General features: G+C 39.9%; 4 protein-coding genes across 5 annotated transcripts; 1 reads left to right on the top strand and 3 right to left on the bottom strand.

Moving 5' to 3' along the window:
• Positions 1 to 858: 858 nt before the first annotated feature.
• LOC118789812 (sulfotransferase 1C1-like) lies at positions 859 to 6,781 on the bottom strand. The gene is made up of 7 exons (XM_036546462.1): positions 6,392 to 6,781; positions 3,001 to 3,129; positions 2,786 to 2,883; positions 2,516 to 2,642; positions 1,938 to 2,032; positions 1,536 to 1,716; positions 859 to 1,190 (listed from the first exon to the last, which is right to left on the bottom strand). Exons 1-7 carry the CDS (start codon positions 6,570 to 6,572, stop codon positions 1,078 to 1,080), a joined length of 924 nt encoding a protein of 307 aa, XP_036402355.1. The 5' UTR covers positions 6,573 to 6,781; the 3' UTR covers positions 859 to 1,077.
• Positions 6,782 to 9,978: 3,197 nt separating this feature from the next.
• LOC118789955 (katanin p80 WD40 repeat-containing subunit B1-like) lies at positions 9,979 to 12,393 on the bottom strand. The gene is made up of 7 exons (XM_036546722.1): positions 12,194 to 12,393; positions 11,964 to 12,072; positions 11,165 to 11,196; positions 10,913 to 11,012; positions 10,612 to 10,677; positions 10,279 to 10,371; positions 9,979 to 10,184 (listed from the first exon to the last, which is right to left on the bottom strand). Exons 1-7 carry the CDS (start codon positions 12,271 to 12,273, stop codon positions 10,053 to 10,055), a joined length of 612 nt encoding a protein of 203 aa, XP_036402615.1. The 5' UTR covers positions 12,274 to 12,393; the 3' UTR covers positions 9,979 to 10,052.
• Positions 12,394 to 12,406: 13 nt separating this feature from the next.
• Positions 12,407 to 14,460, bottom strand: LOC118783699 (serine-aspartate repeat-containing protein C-like). The gene is made up of 5 exons (XM_036537689.1): positions 14,156 to 14,460; positions 13,517 to 13,878; positions 12,905 to 12,989; positions 12,504 to 12,646; positions 12,407 to 12,413 (listed from the first exon to the last, which is right to left on the bottom strand). Exons 2-5 carry the CDS (start codon positions 13,876 to 13,878, stop codon positions 12,407 to 12,409), a joined length of 597 nt encoding a protein of 198 aa, XP_036393582.1. The 5' UTR covers positions 14,156 to 14,460.
• Positions 14,461 to 14,919: 459 nt separating this feature from the next.
• LOC118789618 (tectonic-3-like) lies at positions 14,920 to 19,847 on the top strand. Of its 2 annotated transcripts, XM_036546100.1 has the most exons (14): positions 14,920 to 15,600; positions 15,791 to 15,905; positions 16,288 to 16,385; positions 16,577 to 16,698; positions 16,804 to 16,912; positions 17,179 to 17,294; positions 17,518 to 17,556; positions 17,665 to 17,739; positions 18,061 to 18,180; positions 18,315 to 18,410; positions 18,595 to 18,698; positions 18,823 to 18,970; positions 19,112 to 19,246; positions 19,455 to 19,845. In XM_036546100.1, exons 1-14 carry the CDS (start codon positions 15,201 to 15,203, stop codon positions 19,683 to 19,685), a joined length of 1,908 nt encoding a protein of 635 aa, XP_036401993.1. In that variant the 5' UTR covers positions 14,920 to 15,200; the 3' UTR covers positions 19,686 to 19,845. The 2 variants fall into 2 exon arrangements, with proteins under 2 accessions (XP_036401993.1, XP_036402001.1); XM_036546108.1 differs by lacking the exon at positions 16,288 to 16,385 and having other exon boundaries at positions 15,546 to 15,905; positions 19,455 to 19,847.
• Positions 19,848 to 19,901: the final 54 nt, after the last annotated feature.

The following is a 19,901-nucleotide window of genomic DNA, read 5'->3' as shown; positions in this document are numbered from 1 at the left end:
GCATATGGAACTTGGAATGACTTTGCAAAATGTCAAGGGGAAGTTATAGAAATTAAATTAGAAGGACAATCCCATAGTAATAAATCGAAAAAAATCACACCTTGTTTTCACTCATTTAGGCAGTCTATCAACAATATACAAATGCACTCCACTAGAGATTAAAAGCAGACGTACGTCTAAATTCACTTGCACTACTAACTTTACACGTTTCAATTATAATATCTCCGTGAGAGGCACTTTTTAGAATACAGAGTCCGTTGGATTTTTTTTTTTAGGTCCGCTACACGAACCGTTTCAGAACAACTGTCGTGGAAGTAGAAATTAAATTTGGTTTTCGAAGTATGAAAGGCAGACTGAAGTCTTTGTTTCGATGTTACTAAATGGAGATTCTAGCGTGATTACAGGAATGAGTTCTGTTCAGTGGTTTTGATCTCAATAATCAGTAATTTATATAAACAGAGTGCTCTTGGTATAACAATATTTGTAGACATTATTTTGATGAAAAACATTTACACTATAACTCTTGTTGTTGATATGTTGTTTGAAAAAAAGTATTACAGTGCTATTTCATTTGTCTTTAATACCATAGTTTGTATTTTGTTTATGACATCAGTTATAAAAATGTTGTCATGCTATGTCTTGTATAATTAGCGGTCATGTTTACACATTTTTGTGTAGTGCAAACATATTTTTTAAGGCCATATTTTTTGAGATAGAGGATGAATTTTGATTGAACTAGACAGCAATTCTTTGACAAGAATTTAAAGTTCCCACACGGTGTCTGATTAGATAGCCAGCTGATGTGACACATGTAACAACATACTCATTATAATTACATTTTATTTTAATGATTGCTTGTACAACATTTTAAAACACTCAAAATTTGATATACATTTTAAAAGTTTAAAATTACTCCACGACACACAATCTTTCCCCACTTTTTCTCCCTTTCGTCACTGATTTCATCTGTCCTTCACTGCAAATGTTCTTGATCCAGCTCTCAGTCATCTCTTCCTCTTTGGTAATCTGTTTCCTAGAGCTCCTCTGCATTGTATGGACAGCGCTGCTGCACTGTCTTTAAATCTTTGTCCGGAAGGGAATATTCGCCGTTTTCATTTGTCGCTCATAATCTTCATCAAAAAGCTGCGACTGAGCGGATGAGAAATAATTGACCCAGTCTCCAACCTCCCCTGCAAAAAAAGAGGTGGGGTGATCACCGTATGCAAACATCAGCCTGCCAATGCTGTCCAGACCTTCCAAGAATTCCACAATCGGCTTTCTGTAAACAAAGTGAACTCACTTACTTTATACTTTACCTGATAAAACAGAGACACAGACATGTGACTTGTTTGATTTTATGATAGGATTGCTTTAGTTGTATGGCTAGTATTTAAGGTCACATTGTTTTATGCTTCACAACCCATAAAATATTTTGCACCCTGTACAGACTGATGGTATTGTAAACCTGCATGAGTAAAACCATCTGATAAGACTGCTTTGGCTGACAATGTCAACACTTAGAGATGTAGACAAACCTTTTCTCATAAAAGGGGAGATGGAATGGTCAAAGACAGGCTTAGGAATAAAGGTGTAGTTGGCCATGGGGTTGTCCTTCATGACTTTGAAGGACGTTAGCTCCACAATGCACTCTATGACATCATCAGACAGTGAAAGGTCCAGGTACTGCATGATGCGCTCCACCTCCCTGCGAGGATTCTGGAGGTAATTACAAAACAATGCGGGGAAGTAGGATGATGAACACATACTGTTAGAGCCAGTAATGATGACCACAAAAAAGTCAGGGGGAAAACTGATTTACTTTATAACTTGTGGAAAGAACACAGATATGCTTAATTGATGGTCTGCGGGAGTGTGTATGTGTGTGTGTGTGTGTGTGACTGAGTGAGTGAGGTGGTGTGGGTGCAACACATTCTGACCTCTTTCATGTCTTCATAAAATAAATAGAGTATATTCCTTCTCTCTCTCTCTTCCCAGTAACCCTTCACATGGTCATACCAAGAGCCCCAGCCCACTGTGAAAGGGAGATGGTTTTAGGTAGTGTTGAAACAAATTACATCAGATCTGCAATGGGACAGGATTCATGCTGAAAATAGAATAAGCTCATGGGAATATATAGCAATACAGCATACAGGAAATGGCAGTGTATACAGGCAGGGCTGAGTTACATAGTTTATTGGTGTTACACCAGAGCTCTTTTCCAGTTATTATAATGAACCTCTGGTACAATGGAACTTAGAGCTAGTTTGCAAAATAATGTATACAACATAAGTGAGTTGGGTTTATCTGTTTTACAGACCCCTGTTTTCACACTTGAAAATCTTAAATTCTTTTGAAAAACACAAGGAAGACATTCAAAATTAAATTTGACCAGATACATGACATTCACGGTACCAATCGTGGACAAACAAATCATTGCAATTCTCATCAACAACATCATATTTATTTTAAGAATTGCTCTCAGAAGTGGTCAGAATAACTCTAATACTTAACTTACACTCTCCCTTCATGAACTTGTGGATGTATCCCTCCCATGGTCCTGGTTCAGGCTGGGTCATATTCATCCTGTCAAAGTGGTAGTAGCTTACCATGTTATCCTTAGCATTGCGGGCCACATATATCACCTGAGGCAGAAAAGATTGGGGGGGGGGGTTAGAGGGGAGCACAGGGGGAACAGGGATAGGAAAGGTCCATTTGGTTTACAGTGATATGCTTATTCTGCATCGCCACTGAGTCGAGGCAGTATTTGTTGAGCTCTGAGTCGTACCTTACATTTGTTTTCCCAGAACCCCTCAGGTACCAGTTGGATGGGCAAATGTGTCTTGATTACCCTTGGGGGGGACATTGTGTTTAGGAGGTCGAGGCCTGAGAGAGGAAGTGCGAAGGAAACTGTTTAGACAGATCAGGCAGTACACTACAGGGCATAGTCGCACAGTGGAAACCACATGTTCAGCACACATATGAAGAGGCTGAAACAGATACCAGAGGGGATGGGAGGAGGGGAACATATCTCAAGGAAGGGGATCCGCACAGCTGTGGGAGCCCTTTTGCACGCTTCTGCATCTCCATTGTGAAGCAACAGGTCCACTATCTCCTGGGTCCAGGTGGTTCCTGGAAGAAAGAAAAGAAAAGTAGCCTAAGTGAAAATGTGCTCACTGTCTGTGTATTAATCACTGTCTACATGTATCTAAATAAAAACATGCTATATGTTGCTACATGCATCTATAACATTTTTTAGTGTTTATTTACTTATTGTGGCAGTGGTGGTGGTGGTTGGGGGGGGTTATTGATCCAAGGATTTATCAAGTTGCTTATGGAAAACATTTAGTAATCACATGCTTAATCTAACACTTCATGCAAAAAAACTGTTTTAAATCTATACTGTATGCTGAAAATTATCTGTTGATTATCTGTATGTTCTTCTTTTAGTTCACACATCCTCATATGAAACCATAGTACATCATGTCGTCTCATGTGAAGCTTATGTATATCACATATTCTCATATGATTAAATGTTACACAAACGAATACATATTGACTAAGCATCAACAAATCAATACGTACAAAACACTCTTGGAGGTTGAACATAGGATGATTACAGAGTATTCTCCAGGAGACAGTCATCAGGTGATTTTTCTGTTTTTTAGACTAAACATTTAAGGTCGCTGTTGCCTCTTCCCAGGCAAAGAAGAGGGAGGGAGAGAGGGGGTGACCACAGAGTTATGCATATGCTTCAAGAATCATGTAGATGAGATAATCACTAACAATTGCCTTGGGTATATAGTTAGTTGTTTCCATGTGTGTATGCTCAATAAAGTTGTAACAGTTGATGTTTGGAAAAAGCTGTGCTGCCTGAGTTCTCGACTTGTCTTGTTCACTGAAGCTCCAGGGTGTCTGTATCCAAACAGACTTGAGTCAACTGTTACACCCATGTGTTTTTTCATATTACACACCCTCCAATTGAGGACCCACCATAATATTTGCCGCTTGGAGAACCTAACATTTGCTTTACATTTGGTTGTAAAATTTAATGTAAATTGCAAATGTAATTCATGTGAAATTTCAGGTGTCTACCCAATTTTTTTAGTAACTCTCAAATGGTTTGCTTTGGCCCTGAATTTTGTGTTTTTAGCAAATTTCACTACAATGCAACTAATGTCCTTACAAAGGATCTTTATATAAATAAGTCAAAACAGAGGTCCATACACTGATCCCTTTGAGAACTCACTTCCCCCATGCCCTGCTGATTACCCATTACCCTACCCTGATACAATCTCTCTAATTGTAACTCTTACTGATTTCAGTTACAATGCCCACATGAATCCAAATGAATAATATCATGGAGACAACCACATTTTGAAGTTTCCTCTAGAAGTCTTGGTAGCTTGTCAAGGACAATTCACTCTGCAAAAACCATGTTGCAAATCTTTATGATCTAATGTCTTTGAGGAGTAAATCTTAACATATCCTGATAGATTCCAAAATCTCATATGAGATGAAAGTTAAAACTAACAGACTTGATATTTTCAGGATCAATCTAATCCCATGTTTTATATTTTGGTATCATGCTACCGTTGTTCTTAAACTATATTAATTATTTCAGATGTATCAGAATGAACTGTCATGGCTTATTCCCAATGAAGCTCACAGCAAACAAAAAAGTAAAGTGTATCTGCAGTACCTTTTTGATCGAAATCAAAGTCTCTTCTCTAATTTATCACACATAACCTCCTCCATAACTTTCACTTTTCTATCACACTACTGAGAAAAACACTTATTTTCCCTATTTAGTGATTTCCTTCTCAAAGAGCACTTTTTTCAATCCAGATACTGGAGCGCCAGTTCCTACAATTTCACACACATGTAAATTCTCTTTAATGTAGAAGACTACCTCACCTTTTGTTTGTTCAATCCTTTCCTATTAATTTAACCCTATTTATCACAATTTAGCTCCCATTTCTCACAACAGCCACTATGGCTGTTGTGAGAAATGGGAATTTCTCACAGGAATATAATGTATTCCTGACACCTGCCAAGAGAACCTCTGACTCCAATGTCCCGAAACAAGCACCAGATCCACTCCCTGCTGCGGCCAGGAGCTTGCCCATATGCTCCAGGAGGACTCCTGCATGTGCACCACAGAGGCTGCATGGTGCACAGGACTCCTCCATGTGTGCATACTTTGCACATGTACATCTCTACCTGACTGAATGCTACGCTATCACTAAAACCATTTTTAGCAGGATGTAGCTAACTTTGTAGCTTGGGGCTCATCGACCTTTCTGGATATATTGTTCCATTATGGCAAGCATGCGTTTTCGTATGATTTTGGTCACCTAACTCCACTGTCGCATTGTCACTCTCCAAAAAGATCATTCTTGGAGCTATACCAATTCATTAATTCAGCAGACACCAGCTACTTGGACTTTGAGATCAAGAGTAGCGTTCTCTACATGCTAAACCATCTGGCAACAGATTAATTAATGCAGGACATCCAGAATCCAGAGCTGCAATCACCTAGTAATCAAACACTGCATTAGCCGCTACTTAAGTGACTGGCTAACTTTCCTTGAGGATGTTTTTGGTTGCTACTGTCTATACAGAGGTGACAAGTTTACAGTGAAAACTCGACAGAGATGGTACCAAAACTACCTTACCACCTAAATACAAACTGATTCTTGCAACAAAAGTAAGAAACATATGCCGAGAGAGCTGAAACCAAATAATATAATCTAATGTTATCCAATGTGCAAAATTGTTAAAGTGCTCTCCAATTACTGTACTGATCTAAGGTGTGCTCTTGAGAAGGTGAAAAAAAATTCCCATAAACTAGTTAGCTCTAGCTATCTTGCATGCTGTTTAGCTGAACAAGGAAAGGAAAGTAAATAAAAAAAAAAAAATCTCTGTGCTGCAAAAGTGTTACCTAAACAGCAAATATGGTTCTGTGGACTGTAAACCCAAAATTTCCTAAAACCAGCAATTTGTACTCTGACAAAAAAAAGGGCAAAGGGATAGAGTATATTCCTCTAGTAGAGCAAGAGCTATCAATCAGACAAGAAGACTAGAGCAATAGCATGTCAATGTTCCATGAATACATTTCCAGTTAATCAACAATCAAACACAATTAGTGTTTTAGAAGTAAAATAATTACATATTACAGATGCAAATGCTTTGGTTGATGATTAATCTTTTAATATACATATTCATTGCATAATGAATGAGTTCACATAAATTAATGGTAAATGATTCTCAGTCAGTCCTCTCTTTTCCAACCTGCTCTTTCATTCGCATGTCAGTCAGTCAGTCAATATATGAGGCTCTATACCTCCTTCCCTCCTTGATTTTCTCCCCTTCTTCTCTCAGCTGGTCTCACCTGCTTTGGGATAGGTAGCAATGAGGAGGTCAGAAGGGTCAGGGCAGAAAGCCCAGACAGAATCCCATTCCTGGGCGATGGGTTCCATCAGCGGCACACCCCTCACACTCTTCAGAGGAAAGCGGCAGAGTTTATTGCCTGCTTTCTCAATGGCTTCACTGTAGGTCAGCCCTTTTTCCATTAGTCCCAGGAACAGAAAATGATTCTTCAGTGAGGTTCTTTGCTCCCTTTTCCTTTGTGGTAGCTATTTTCTTCTTACTCCGTTTATACTGTATCTCACTTTCTTTCTGGCTCCTCCCTCACACCCTCCCCCTGAAAGTGTGTATTTTTTTTTTCCTTCACTCGTTTTTCTGTGTCTGGACACTTCCTCACTCTTTCCCTTCTCTGCCTGATGAGGTTGCAGGGGGACCCTGAACTTTACCAGCAACCTCTTATGCAACTTCCTGACTGGATTCCATTATAATAACAACAATATTATCTTACGGCTAGACTCAGAATTTGAGGGAATGTCTGAAACATTCTCTGCTGGAGTGGAGATGAAAAAACAGTGCAGCACAAGTACAGATTTATACAGGGTTTGCATGTTTTTAAAAAGACCCAGAACACCTTTATTTATAGTATTACAAAAGACTGTGTGCTATCACACTAGTTTTTCTTTTAGCATAGAATGTATAACCTTGTGGAGCTGACCACTGGCAGACACTCCCTGGAGTCAGTTGACTTTGAACTAAAGTAGCATAATCATCATGACTGGGGAGCATTTCTCTGTAATAAGTCCAGGAGCACTGTGTTAAACAGCAACTCCACACAAAGGTTTCCAATCTCATGCTGGCATTCTGACTGCACAGCATACATACTGACACAAATGCACACATTATAAAGTTTAAATAAGCATACTCTGGTACATATTGACATTCTCATTAAAACAGAAATTGTAGAAACACACACAATAGAGATGCACTAAAGTATGTACTATTGTACTGCAATTTTGCACACAGACCTAATAATATGGTACAGTGTTTGAGCATAGAATCATGCATTTGTATCTCAAAGCTGCATTTATTTGAAAACCAAATCAAAACCGATAGCTATAATTTATAGTTTTGCCTTCTTTCCGAAATGCAATATATTCTCATTCTCATTGAGTGGTAGTTCCTCAGACCAATGAAATACTTGCTTCAGATTACATTTGCTTGCTTATGTCACAGCAGTATAGAATCAAACAGTATTAAAGTATTTTACCTTTGATAATTGATAATTAAATGTTTAAGTGACATGCCATTAGTTTTATGCAGCAGATATTGATTGTATATATGCAATTTTATAGGCACTTTAGGGTTAGGAAAAAGTATAAAATTTAAGAATTTGCAAACCAAGCTCCAGTACATTATCTTGAGTCACAACACTGACTTGCAAAACTATTCACACCTGTATTTAATTACTGCTACTTAGGCAGGTGTGACTTGTTATCCAATAACTTACCTTCTCTCAAATGCAGACAGTGACAATCACAGCAGGTAAACAATGATAATTATGATTAAGCGGTTTCAACTTAAGTTGATTGATCAAGCTCTGCCATAAACATTTCGCAACCGTTCATCACAAAAGCAAGTTACTGACTACATTTAAATGTTTAAAGTGCAGTGTATTTGGGGATAAAGGAAGCCTCATCTTTCACACCTATTTTAATACATTAATAAAGGATAAATGTTTTATCATAAAGCTGGGACATAAAACTGGGTTGCATTGTGGAATCACAGTGTCCTTTATCTTAAGTTCATTTTTGGAAACTAAAGTAAAACATTCTCTCTTGACTACCACACTATTAAATAAAGTATAATTTATTTAATACTCAAGCTGTTTTTATTTGTGATATTCAAAAGAATTTACCTATTAACTGTAAGATAGTGAAAGTCTTAATGTATTGTTGGGCAACAGTGACATCTGGAGGAAATATATAATTTTCAAAAATAAAATCATTATACAGTGACAATAAAGAGATAGCTGCTGCTTAATATAAAGTGTGCACTGTTCAATCAGCCAAATTTAATATACTGCTGTCCTAAGGTACTGCTGTCCTGAAGTTTGACTAAAAACATATGTTCACAGGGGAGGTGTAGCTTCAGTTCCAGCCCTCAGAACCATCCTTAAGTTGCATGTGGGCATTTTATCAAGATGCAAAGGTACAAACCCAGGGTCAAAACACAGCACCAGAGCCAAATATTTGGCCCAGGGTCCACAAATCAGATATAGCAGTGCCTAGCCATGTGGGACCTTGTTTGATGATGACCTATCATCTGTCCTCTTTTCCACTGCTACTATAGCATATAGAGAATAACTCCAAACTGAGGTCCCAGACAGCTACAGGGATCACCAGGGAGGCGAAGTAGAGCAAAATCCAACCTGAATAGGCTCCTGTCAGCTTAGTGCAGCACTGATTCAAGTCTATGACCTAGGCAACACAATTGTGTGGTAAGTGATATACAGTGTCCAGGTGGCAAGCTATGCATGGCAAATATCCACAGGCAACCAGCTGACAAGATAGTTGTAGCAGTGGATAAGTAAAGTACCTTTTACTTTAGAAGTACCTGTTACTTGTCTTCTGGAACACATAATTTTTTGAATTTTCACAATTTCACAATTTTTGGTACAATTTTGGTCCAGACAGGTGTGCTGATGATGGCAAGCATGCGATACAAAAAAAAACTGATTCCGTGGCACATACTGTCTGAGTTGAAGGATGCTGAAAACACACATGTTCTACAAGTGTAACACCTACTCCCCTCAGCCCTCTGGGACTTGCGTGATAATTCCACTGCAGTAGAGTTTGTTATTCCATTGCAGTAAAGTTATGGAACCACAAAGGAATTACAAATTAACTTTCTTTCTTGCTTACTTTTAGAGTGCTTGTCAGTATGAACATGTACTATGGCACAGTGAGGACATGAATTTTAAAAATGCAAATGTATAAAATTCCACTTTAAGAACATACAATGGAAAGAATTGTGTATAAATCATGCAGTAGAGTCACAGTGCAATATGCAAAAGGCAAACAAAGCAAAATCAGCTGAAGCACATAGAGATGTGGAATAAAGAAATTTATTTTTTTTTCTAAATAACATATTCACAAAATGTAATTAGGGAAAATAAATTCTGCTTAGAATGTATACTTTATACATACTTGCTCAATGCTCACTTTTTTTGCAATGACAAGGGACAAAAACTATTTATCAGTTTGTGACCCTAATTATTTTTTGATTTACTGATTTATCAGTACGGAGTATAAAGTCAATTCCATTTAACAACAACAACAACAAAAATATCACAAGAAAAGCTGTAAAACATAGGTTGCTGATTCTCAGACTCATGCAACCAGCTGGGAACTGCTTATGTAAAGTTACCAAAAACAATTTCCTTCAGGAGTATTAAAAGAACATTCCTTTAGAGGAAGACCAACCAGTTCTAAATACAGTTAGAAGTAAAGCAGTGCTGGCACAGAAGACTGAGAACATAACAACAAGTCCAAGTATGCTATCAAACAGAAAATGATGGTGAAACATTTTTAAAAAATTATGTTGGGACAATAAATCATGTAGTACAAAACAGCCAATGGTATATTTATATTTCCTTTGTCTTGAGGAAAAATTAGTTCAGTCCTGATTCACTGATTGCTCCTGTTCAACAGGAAGACTCTTTTCCCTGAAGAGGCTGCGATTAATCCCATCCACCTTCCCTTTGGACAGACACTGGAACTGAACACCGCTGAAGGTAGACCAATCAGTCTGGAAACACACTGAGTTTAGAAGAAAGGAAAGAATCATCACATGCTAACAAACTGTGACACTGTATGGAACAGACATATATACAGATGAGGTCCATCTACTAACCAACAAGGTCTGGCGGTCGATGACTCTCAGCATATTTGACTGGCTACCACCTGCTATAATGTGATCTTGGCCCAGCCAGTGACAAGTGTAGATCTGTGAAGATATTACATATGTGTAATATATAGACATGTAGACATATATAGACACATACATATATACATATACAAACTCACATTTAATTATAAATTATAATTAGGAGGAACTCTGGAAATAACCTAATATAGTACTTTTACTGACACCTATCTTTGGCGTATGATGTCTTTTTGCACAAAAGACAGAAAGACAAAAGTTGTGAAAAGACAGACAGAAATGTGTGAACAAGGAGAGACTTACTCTGCTCTGTCCCTGAGGATCGTTGGGGGCCTCTGATATTTTCTGACCTGAATCATAATCAAAGATCTCAAAGAAAGACGTAAAGGGTCAGTAAAATATACAGCTCCACAGACCATTACCATATATTCACACTGACATGGAGAGAAACTCCAAAATATGACTACATTGACACTGCTATGGACATTTATATACTTCCTGTAAGACTGTGTTGCGATGGCTATGTTCTATGTTCTTCTGTACAGATCAAAATCACGACACAATGTACAGAGTGGGGTTTCTGGTGTTTTGATGCTGCCACTACCTCAAGGGCCTTCTCTTTTCTCCAGGACCCAGACAGGATATGATTGGCCACCGGGTCAATCTGCAGACAGTCCCCACACACATGTGGACCTAGTACCATCCTGAGAGGAAAAGAAACAATAAACACACAACATACAGAGTATAGGCCACAGATACATTATACGACAATGTATCTCGATGGACTGACTGTACAGAGATGCACTATTCCAACAAAGACTAATATGAAGAGGAAATTAAATCCAGTCAGTCTTACCTGACAGAGTTCTGTTGTCTGGTATCCCAGAACTGCAGTGATAGATATAATCAGAATGAGGGTAAAAACTGTATGTTACTTGCACAGAATTTGTCATATTCAGCATGGTCAGACAAACATGATCATGAAAAAGTCTAATGAGAATAAGCCATTCAGCCTATCTAAGTCTGTCACTTTGCCTATCCTGTACATCTAGCACAATGACAAATCTGAGGTTCGACACCCAGACAGTCTGCGCTGATGTTTGTCCAGGGACTGGAGGTTGACCATTCTTTTGAGGTGTAATTACTACTTATGGAGAGTACAGTAATACGTAAGTTGTCCACAAAATCCACCACATAAAAGGTCCTTTCAAAACAAATCCAAGTGTCAGGAGTACTCTTGACAGAACTTTAAATGCCATAACTCTCGACAGCAGCAATTATGACAGAAATAAACATTTACATTTTAACCTACATTTTTTTTCCCACTGATTGCACTTAATAACAGCAGTTAATATGCCCTCATGTTCTTGCCAGACCTACATAAATTAGTATATAATGGTAGAATATATAATAAATGAGTATATTTTATGTGTTTTGTATTTTATAATTCTGTTATAATTTGGTGTTACCTTTATCTGTTTTTTGGTGGTGTCTTGTGGAGCAGTGTTTATTTCAAATGTTATTGAACATTAAAATTAACATTGTTGTTTACAGAAAGTATTTTTTCAACAAACTGTTATTATTAATGTATTTCTGCTTTCATGAGACTTACAGATTTATTTTATAACAAGATCCACAAGCTGCAGTCTACTTACTTGAATAGTGTTGTCCCATCCTCCTGAAATGAACTCTCTCTCTCTGTTGGGGTGAAAATTCACTGCAAACACTCGAAAACGATGCCCATCCATAACTGTTCTGTTAGAGCTGAAAGAAGGTGCAAGGAGATAATGTATAATATACAAATGTGAGATTTATCATAAAGATACATGTAATCATGGTAAATAAACTGCAGAATTATCTTGGCTCATGTAGATGTCATACTTACCTGGCACTGTAAGTGTGCAGTCTTTGGTGAGTGTGAAGGTCATAGAGATGTATTACAGAATCTGATCCACCGGTAGCCATTGCTTCACCAGATGTAGAGAGGGTCAGAGAGAGGGTCTGTCTCTGACCCCCTTCCCTTACATTGCTCTCTCCCACCTCTCTCAGCCCCCATATATAGTCTCGTGCCCACACATACCAGCATCTCACATTGCCACTAGCATCTGACAAGAGGGAAACATAGAGATTAATTAGCAGACACATAGCTGTGAGAGAGAAGGAGGGTTGAAAGACAATATGAGGGACATCCAAACATGCAGTGCTCACATGTGGCCAGCAGGAGGCTGTGAGATTGGAGGCTAACAGAGAATCGTAGCGCTGTGACAGGAAGAGGAGACAGAATGCTGTCTCTGTCCTTCAGGGTTTGCACAAGGCTGCCACTGTCTATACTGTAAACCTGCCAGGGGAAGACAGAGATACTGTTATAAAAGTGAGTGGACTGCACATTTTATCACCTTGTGAAGATGCCTCTGTAAAATGAATCATAAATAATAACAAGAAGAAAGTGGTGAGAAAATCTGGTGAACTAAACTTGCAATTGTGCAGATTTGAGAGGTACCTTCCAATCGGTATTTAAAATGACTTCAGATCAGGGAAGATTGTTTTGTAAGATCTTTGTTATTTTCATTAAGAAATGACAGAAGTGAAAATGTACCTTAATAGTCCCATCACTGAGTCCAACTGCCAGAAGAGTACCTTCATTGTTGAACTGGCAGACCATCACCTCACGCCCACATTCCCTGAGAGAGAGAAGCCCTTTCACAACCCACCAGAATGGCCAGCAAGCACCCAGCTTTACAAATTTGGTTTTGCCGTCTTTGCCGTTGGTAACATCAAACATCAATGCTGCCTAACTACAGGAAAATTCCCACAGAGATACCACTCACATTGTACTAGGTGCAAAGCTGCTTTTTGACTGCTGGTGTGTGATGTATATATTTATATATGACTTTAAAATTTTGTATTTTCAGAACATTAACACCTTTGGGATTGTACCACATCATTGCTTTCTTTAGATTGTTGTGAACAGATTTGATCATTCACTCTCTCAATGAATCTTTGTTAGCTATCCAGACAGATTGTAAGGTAGCTGTGAAGGAGTAAAACATTAACCTGAATAACCACACAAGGGAGAGGAAAAAGACATTGAAGACTCAGGCAAGTAACTGAACACAGTAATAACCATTTCATTATCTAACTGTTGAAACTACTTTCATGTGTAATGTACACCAGACCCAAGCTATGGAGATGCTGTAGACAAACTCACAGCACAGAGCGTATGTGGAGGTCTCCTTTAGTTCTGGGCTGTCTGTCTGTGCTTGTATCTGTCTCTGTCTCTCTAAGTGTGTCACTTTGTGTGACATTATCGTTGTTGTCAGCATCAGTCTGTCCAGCGCATCCAGGACTATCTGTGTGTCTCTCTGTGTCCAAGTCACACTCTGTTTCACTGTCAGTGTCTAAGGTACTGCCTGCTTCCGTGTCCGTGTCTGTGTTAGTGTCAGTGTTACTGGTGAGCATGTCAGTCTGCTCAGGTTTGTGTTCTGAATTCTGAGGCAGGTCATTAACAGCTTCAACAGGCGGAGCTGTCAACATTCCGTTCCTCGCGGGAGAAGAAAACGCGCCCGACATCTGAGAAGAAGACACAAATAAAGGAATTAACTACAGACTAAAACAAGTTTCATTACAGCTAGCTGGATCGGTACCTAGAAAGCTTCTGAAATTGGATGGTAGCCAGCTAATGTTAGTTAAGTTGCCCATTTTATCCATAGTAACTAACGTTCGTTAGGTAGGTTAGCTAATTAGCTGCAGTTAGCTAATGTTACCTAGCAACCGCGAATATTAAGTCTATTAGTAATACCTAGCTAACCATGTACACTTAGTTAACAGAATTACATCCCCGACTCACCTTAACTTTTGTCAGTCTTTGACACTGTTTGTTTCCTCTATATTTTGGATATTTTATTCTCTGTTCTTTCGCTCAATATATACGTATTATAGACCCCCCGACAATGAAACAACTGTTTCCTAGCAACCGCACGCTCTAGTTAAAACTACAGCGCAGCTGCTGTTGATGACGCATTTCTGAGTTGCTGCAGGACGAACTTGGATCTCCAAAAAAAAAAGAAAAAAAAAACGCTTTCACCTTCCTAAAATATAACGTTACTCGTTTGTGTCCTCAGACTTTGTTCTCAGCTGAGAACTACTGTCTCATTGTGGGACTGTACACATCCTGTCCCCGTACTGTCACTATACTTACTGTATGCACTTTTGTACGTCACTTTGGATAAATAAATGTAAATGCAGATGCTGCGTGTAATGGATCTGGCGGTGATCTGTCAGTATGCTTGTGCTTACTCGGAATTGAAATATTTTACGAGGTTACGTCACTATTATGTCAAACCATTTTATATTTAATGTAGAACTTCTAGCGACCACTGGAAACACATTTTTCTTTTCTCCGTACTAAGGTCCTTCGCATCTTAGTTTTGTAGACTCGGCGTAAGCTGTTGAGCGAATGAGCCTATAACCCATCCCCTCTCGCTCTAAATTTGAGGCATTTGGACACTATGGCGGCCGACGCGCCTGAAGAGCGTATTGGGAAAAACGTCATCACGTCGTCTTAAAAAAGGGGTTCCTAAGAGACGAATGCAAGCTTACCATGTCAACGTCTTTAGTGATATCTTAAAAGTGAACATTTGGGAAAACGTAACGTTATGATTTTTTTCGTTTTAAAGTATGTAGTTAAATGGGATGTTTCAAAACTGGCTCGCTAGATGCTTGTTATGTTTTGGAAAATTGCAACTGAATGCTAGACTGCGAGTAGCGAGTGAGCTTTTCTAGCCTTCCAGTTTACGTCGTTATTGAAATACTTTGGTTAGCTATGTGTTGTGGTTCCGTCTGATCACGGTTTCATTGCATACTTTTCCCTCTCTTGTCTAGCTGCTAAATTAATGGCTACTTTGCTTTTATCCCGCGCGGTACAGTTCTCAATCATTCTGTCCATATGTTCGAACGGCAGAGTGTTGACGCAGCCCACTGTTCCTGACACTTTAACTGCGAATCCGACAGAACTTCCATCAGTAACTACAGATGGTTCGACCAAAAAGCCGGTCATCTACACAGTCTTTCCAACGGAAGAAAAATCACAGGCTGTGACCGAATTTGACTCCACGTCACCCGGTTCCTTTGAAACAGTGACCCCGGAGGCTACCACAGACTCGCTTAAGACCACAATTTACGCTACCACAGACACAGATAGAATTCTAACTGATGCCACCACCGAAACAAATGTAATCCCAACTGATGCTTCCACCGAGACAGCTTTTATTCCAACTATTGCTAACATCCCAGGTATGATTATCTTTCTTCTTCTCGAATCGTATAGTTTTGTGGCTCTCAATTAGTGATCACGTGCTGTCCCATTGGTCACTGTTTTTGTGTTGATCTGTGCCCTGTTTTGTTGCCATTGTTAAAGCTTCCGTGTGCCTTGTCTGACAGTGTACAGGTACTGTATTAATCTGTCCTCCATGCTTTCTCTCAGGGTGCACCTGCGATGTGACCCCTGGCTTGTGCGATATTGGCTGTTGCTGTGATACCAGTGACTGTGACATGAATGACTTGGGTTCTGTCTTCTCTGGTTGTGAAGGTGACCAGAGGTGAGAGGGTTTACAGGGCAACTAAATGTAGATGGAGGGAATTGCATGCACTGAAGAGCCTTTTCCTCTCCACTGTCGTTTTCAGCCTGGATGCTTGCATTGTTTCACACATTGATTTTACCTTTCACAATTCTTTAGTGTCACATCTAAAAAATGTTACATTTTCTGCATAATTCTGTTTGATGAAGTGTTATTGTAGTGTTCTGCCTGGAAGTTATTATTACTGGTAATAGCAGCAGTAGCAGTATGCTGTGGTTTTCACAACTGAAGTTCACAGTTTCATGTAAGTGTGCACAAAAATACTAGGTTCTTCAGTAAAACACCAGATGTCTGCAGAGGTCCTACAGGTGATTGCGTTTTGGAACAAGGTGTTGTGTTGCAGGTCTGGTGTATGCATTGAAAGCTGGTTGATGTTCAGAGGAAATGTAGACCCTGACCTCATCACAGTCAATGACTCATACTTCTGTGTCCGAAGTGAAGGTAGACCGTCATCCCTTTCAATCAGTAATTTCGTCACTTTCTCACTGTACTCTGTCCAGGGTTAGATACCATTACTCATAGTGTCATTTCTTTCTTCCTTCTCTGTTTCTCCAACTGAAATGTTAATGTAACGGTGGTTGTAAACAGGCACTGTATTAACTGTCATCTTTCCCCTGTTGCTGTCACTGCAGTTCAGCCGAAAGATGCTCAGGCCCTTCCAGCTCTGTCTTCACTTCCCAGGGTTCAGGACTCTTACTCATTCTCGCAACAAGATAATCTCCTCTCCAGCACCACAGCTTCAGCTTTCTATAGAGTAAGGAAGTAACTATATCTTCCCTTTTCTTGCAATTAAGATGAGGACATCTCATTAGTAACTGTTCTGTGCTAATGTGCTGAACGTCCTGCGTTTTACTCTCAGGTTGATGATGCCATCCTGACGTATTTCAGCAGCTCATCCCTGTTGGGTGTGCTGAGACAGCCTTCACCCGGGGCAGCTACCACTTCCTGTGTGGACCGGAACCCTGCCCGTACGGCTTACTGAAATTTACCATACTCAGTGTGTTCAATCTAAGATCAGATAAATATTTGTGAGAATGTTTATGAACACCATAAGGAGTATATTTGTGAAATGGCAATAGATATATTAAGGGCTGAGTTTGCTCGAGTATGTTAATAATTGCAACTGAAACTTGCAACCAAACTTCCGTAATTCATGGACACAAAATGGCCACAATTCTGGGGAAAGCCTTGTCACAGAATGTTTTCAGTGTTTTCATGCAGCATTCTCTCTCAGGGTTCCTGCGCTCCGTCTCGCTCTTCTGCTCCCGCTCAGTGACTCCCGACTCCTGTGTGGGGGGGGGCCTCGGACTCAACGCGCGCTCGTACTTCAGCGGCATCACACTGCTTAAGGCATGTATGAGTGTGTAGGAGAGCCCTGTTTCTGTGTGAGCGAAGAGACAGGGGATGTTTCTGTTTTCCTGCAGCAAACACCAATTCACCTGCTGTCTAACAGTCTCTGTTGATTCCCTGTCATGGTAGAATACTGTGCAGTAAAACTTCATAGGTATTTGTGGTTCTGTTACCCCTACAGTTACTGTAGATATGAGTGAGATAACAAATGTCTACATTGCAGGCCCCTGTCCCACAGAATGTCTCCACTCCAAACTTCACGGTGAGTGGCCCAACATATTAGTGACACTGCAGTGTAGCTTGCAGTGGAATTAAACTAGTAGTCAGTCATCGTTATATACTGTATCAACTCTGTCATTCTGTTTTTTAGATCCCACTTACTGCGCTGTCAGAATGGCCAGAGCCAAGCTTAGAAAACAATTCTTGTTTGAATGTTGTATCAAAGGTGGGTGGCGAACATCACATGTTGACAGAGAATGAATGTTAAATGTGCTTTGGTGTCCCATCTGTTTATATCTTTGTTTATTCTATTATCTGCCATTCAGGTATGCTACTATATAGCCAGCATCCCATTAGTGCGCAGGCATCTAGCAGTGCATTCATTATATTCCCTCATTTCTGCACGCTAATTATGAGGGCATTTTACATTAGTGAGCTGTGTCAAGTAGCAAGTTTCCACAAGACTTCTGTCGTTAAATGATGACAACATGAACATGCGTGAGCACACCACCAGCATGCTGTACTGATACGCCTCTCTGTCTCCCAGGTGGAGTATGTCATTGAGTACACAAGTGAAGGGGTGATTACCAATGTGATGGTGAACCTGAACCTAACAAGCACTAACTCATTCACACAGCTGTTGCAAGAGCATGCTGTACGCTACACGGTAGGTTTGATGTCAGCATCTTTTCATTTTGGTCTTTAATAGAATAACTGGAGCCTTTGAAAGGTTTGCTGGATGGCCAAGAAAATAAATATTTCAGTTTTGACGTGTTCCTTAAAATCCCCTTTGTTTCTTAGTTGGCCACACCTTCACCTACCCCTGGGCCCTCCCCTGTGGTAGGACTACTCTCAGGGGCTCCTGTGATTGGCCGGTTCGGTAACATCGTCCAACCTGTATCCTTCAGTCAGGAATAACAATCCAGCAACAAACATCCAATCATAACTCTACATTTTCATTGACATTATTTGTTATTATGCTACATTTGTGTAATCAGGTCATCCTGGTGCTGTTTTATTTCTCAAGTTGTGTGAATCTCAGTGCTTTAGTCCTAGCGTACGTTCCATAACTGGATGCCAGGTCACAGTACAGGGGACGCCTCAGGGGGGCGAGTGCTCTAGCACCGTTAAGACCCGGACCCCTGTTCTCTTCACTCACAACTATGTCACTGGCTGCACCTTTAGGTGAGAGAGTTAATGTCCTGCCCCTCGCTGCAGGATACAGTCGGTCCACATGCAGTAGTAAGAGATGATGAGCATTTGATGTCACATGCTGCGTCACTGACTGTCCTGTTGTCTCTCACTTTAGCTCTCCTTCACATAATTGTTCTGAGCTGCGATCTCAACTCTTCGAGATTCTTGAGGGGTCTGCAAGCCCTGACGATATAGCCATGAACTCGGGCACACAACCAGACTGGACAAGAGTCATCACACAACGTTGTGGTGATACTGTAATGGTGATTCTCTTTATCTATGTATACAGAACATTATGTGAATACGGTATGTTTTTGTATTGTTGTAACCACCTGTCAATGAGTATGTAGGGCAGTTTCCAATCCATGGATATGAGCATACTGCATTAACCTTTTCCCTTTCAGGAGGACTGCGAGTTGGGTTGTCTTGTCCCTCACTCCCTCTCTGTTCAGCTTCTCTGGGCTCAGCGAGGACTGCTCTCACTACCCCAGAATCAGATATTGGGGGCAAAATTCCTATTCCAGTGTCAAATAGTAAAGGTAAACCTGTCCTCCCCCCCAGCACAGTGATATGTACCCTACAATCTTCATGCTTCAAGATGCATAAGATTTCATATTTTATATTTTATATATATTCTATATTTTAGTTAGTGTTAATGCATTATGACTTACAATAATTACATGTACAGTATTATAAAACATGTATAAAGTATTTTGAATGCATTACTCCTCTCTTTCTCTTTCTTAGTGCCCTGTCACGTCTCCACTTGTAGTTACAACTGAGGTGACATTCTCTGATGCCACCGTTTACCCAGAACCTCCCAGGGGCCAGCCGCAGCCTCAGTGGAAATTCCCTTTTGGGTTCTTCTCCAGAGGAACAGAGGAACAGGATGCTGGTGCTGCAATGAACTGCTATGGCCACAGTGGGGCAGTGTGGGGCACTCTGTGGATTGTAACTTTTGTACTCATGATATCGTAGGCTGCTGATCTGATATCAGTCACTGCATAGTCACGGTACTCTTTGACATTGGGTCCACACTAGCTGTAATGTTTTTGGTCCCTATTAACATAGATTATGATCAGACCCGAATGGCCCTTTTCTAGACAGTTCTGGATGTTTTTTAATATAGTCTGTGATGGTGAGGATCAAAACACAAGTGTGGACCCTTGGTACATGAATGGTATACCTTACTGT

This window comes from Megalops cyprinoides, chromosome 1 (genome assembly GCF_013368585.1).
Source record: "Megalops cyprinoides isolate fMegCyp1 chromosome 1, fMegCyp1.pri, whole genome shotgun sequence".
Classification (NCBI taxonomy): domain Eukaryota; kingdom Metazoa; phylum Chordata; class Actinopteri; order Elopiformes; family Megalopidae; genus Megalops; species Megalops cyprinoides.
The sequence above is the reverse complement of the archived record's forward strand: the minus strand, read 5'-3'. Positions and strand labels throughout refer to the sequence as shown.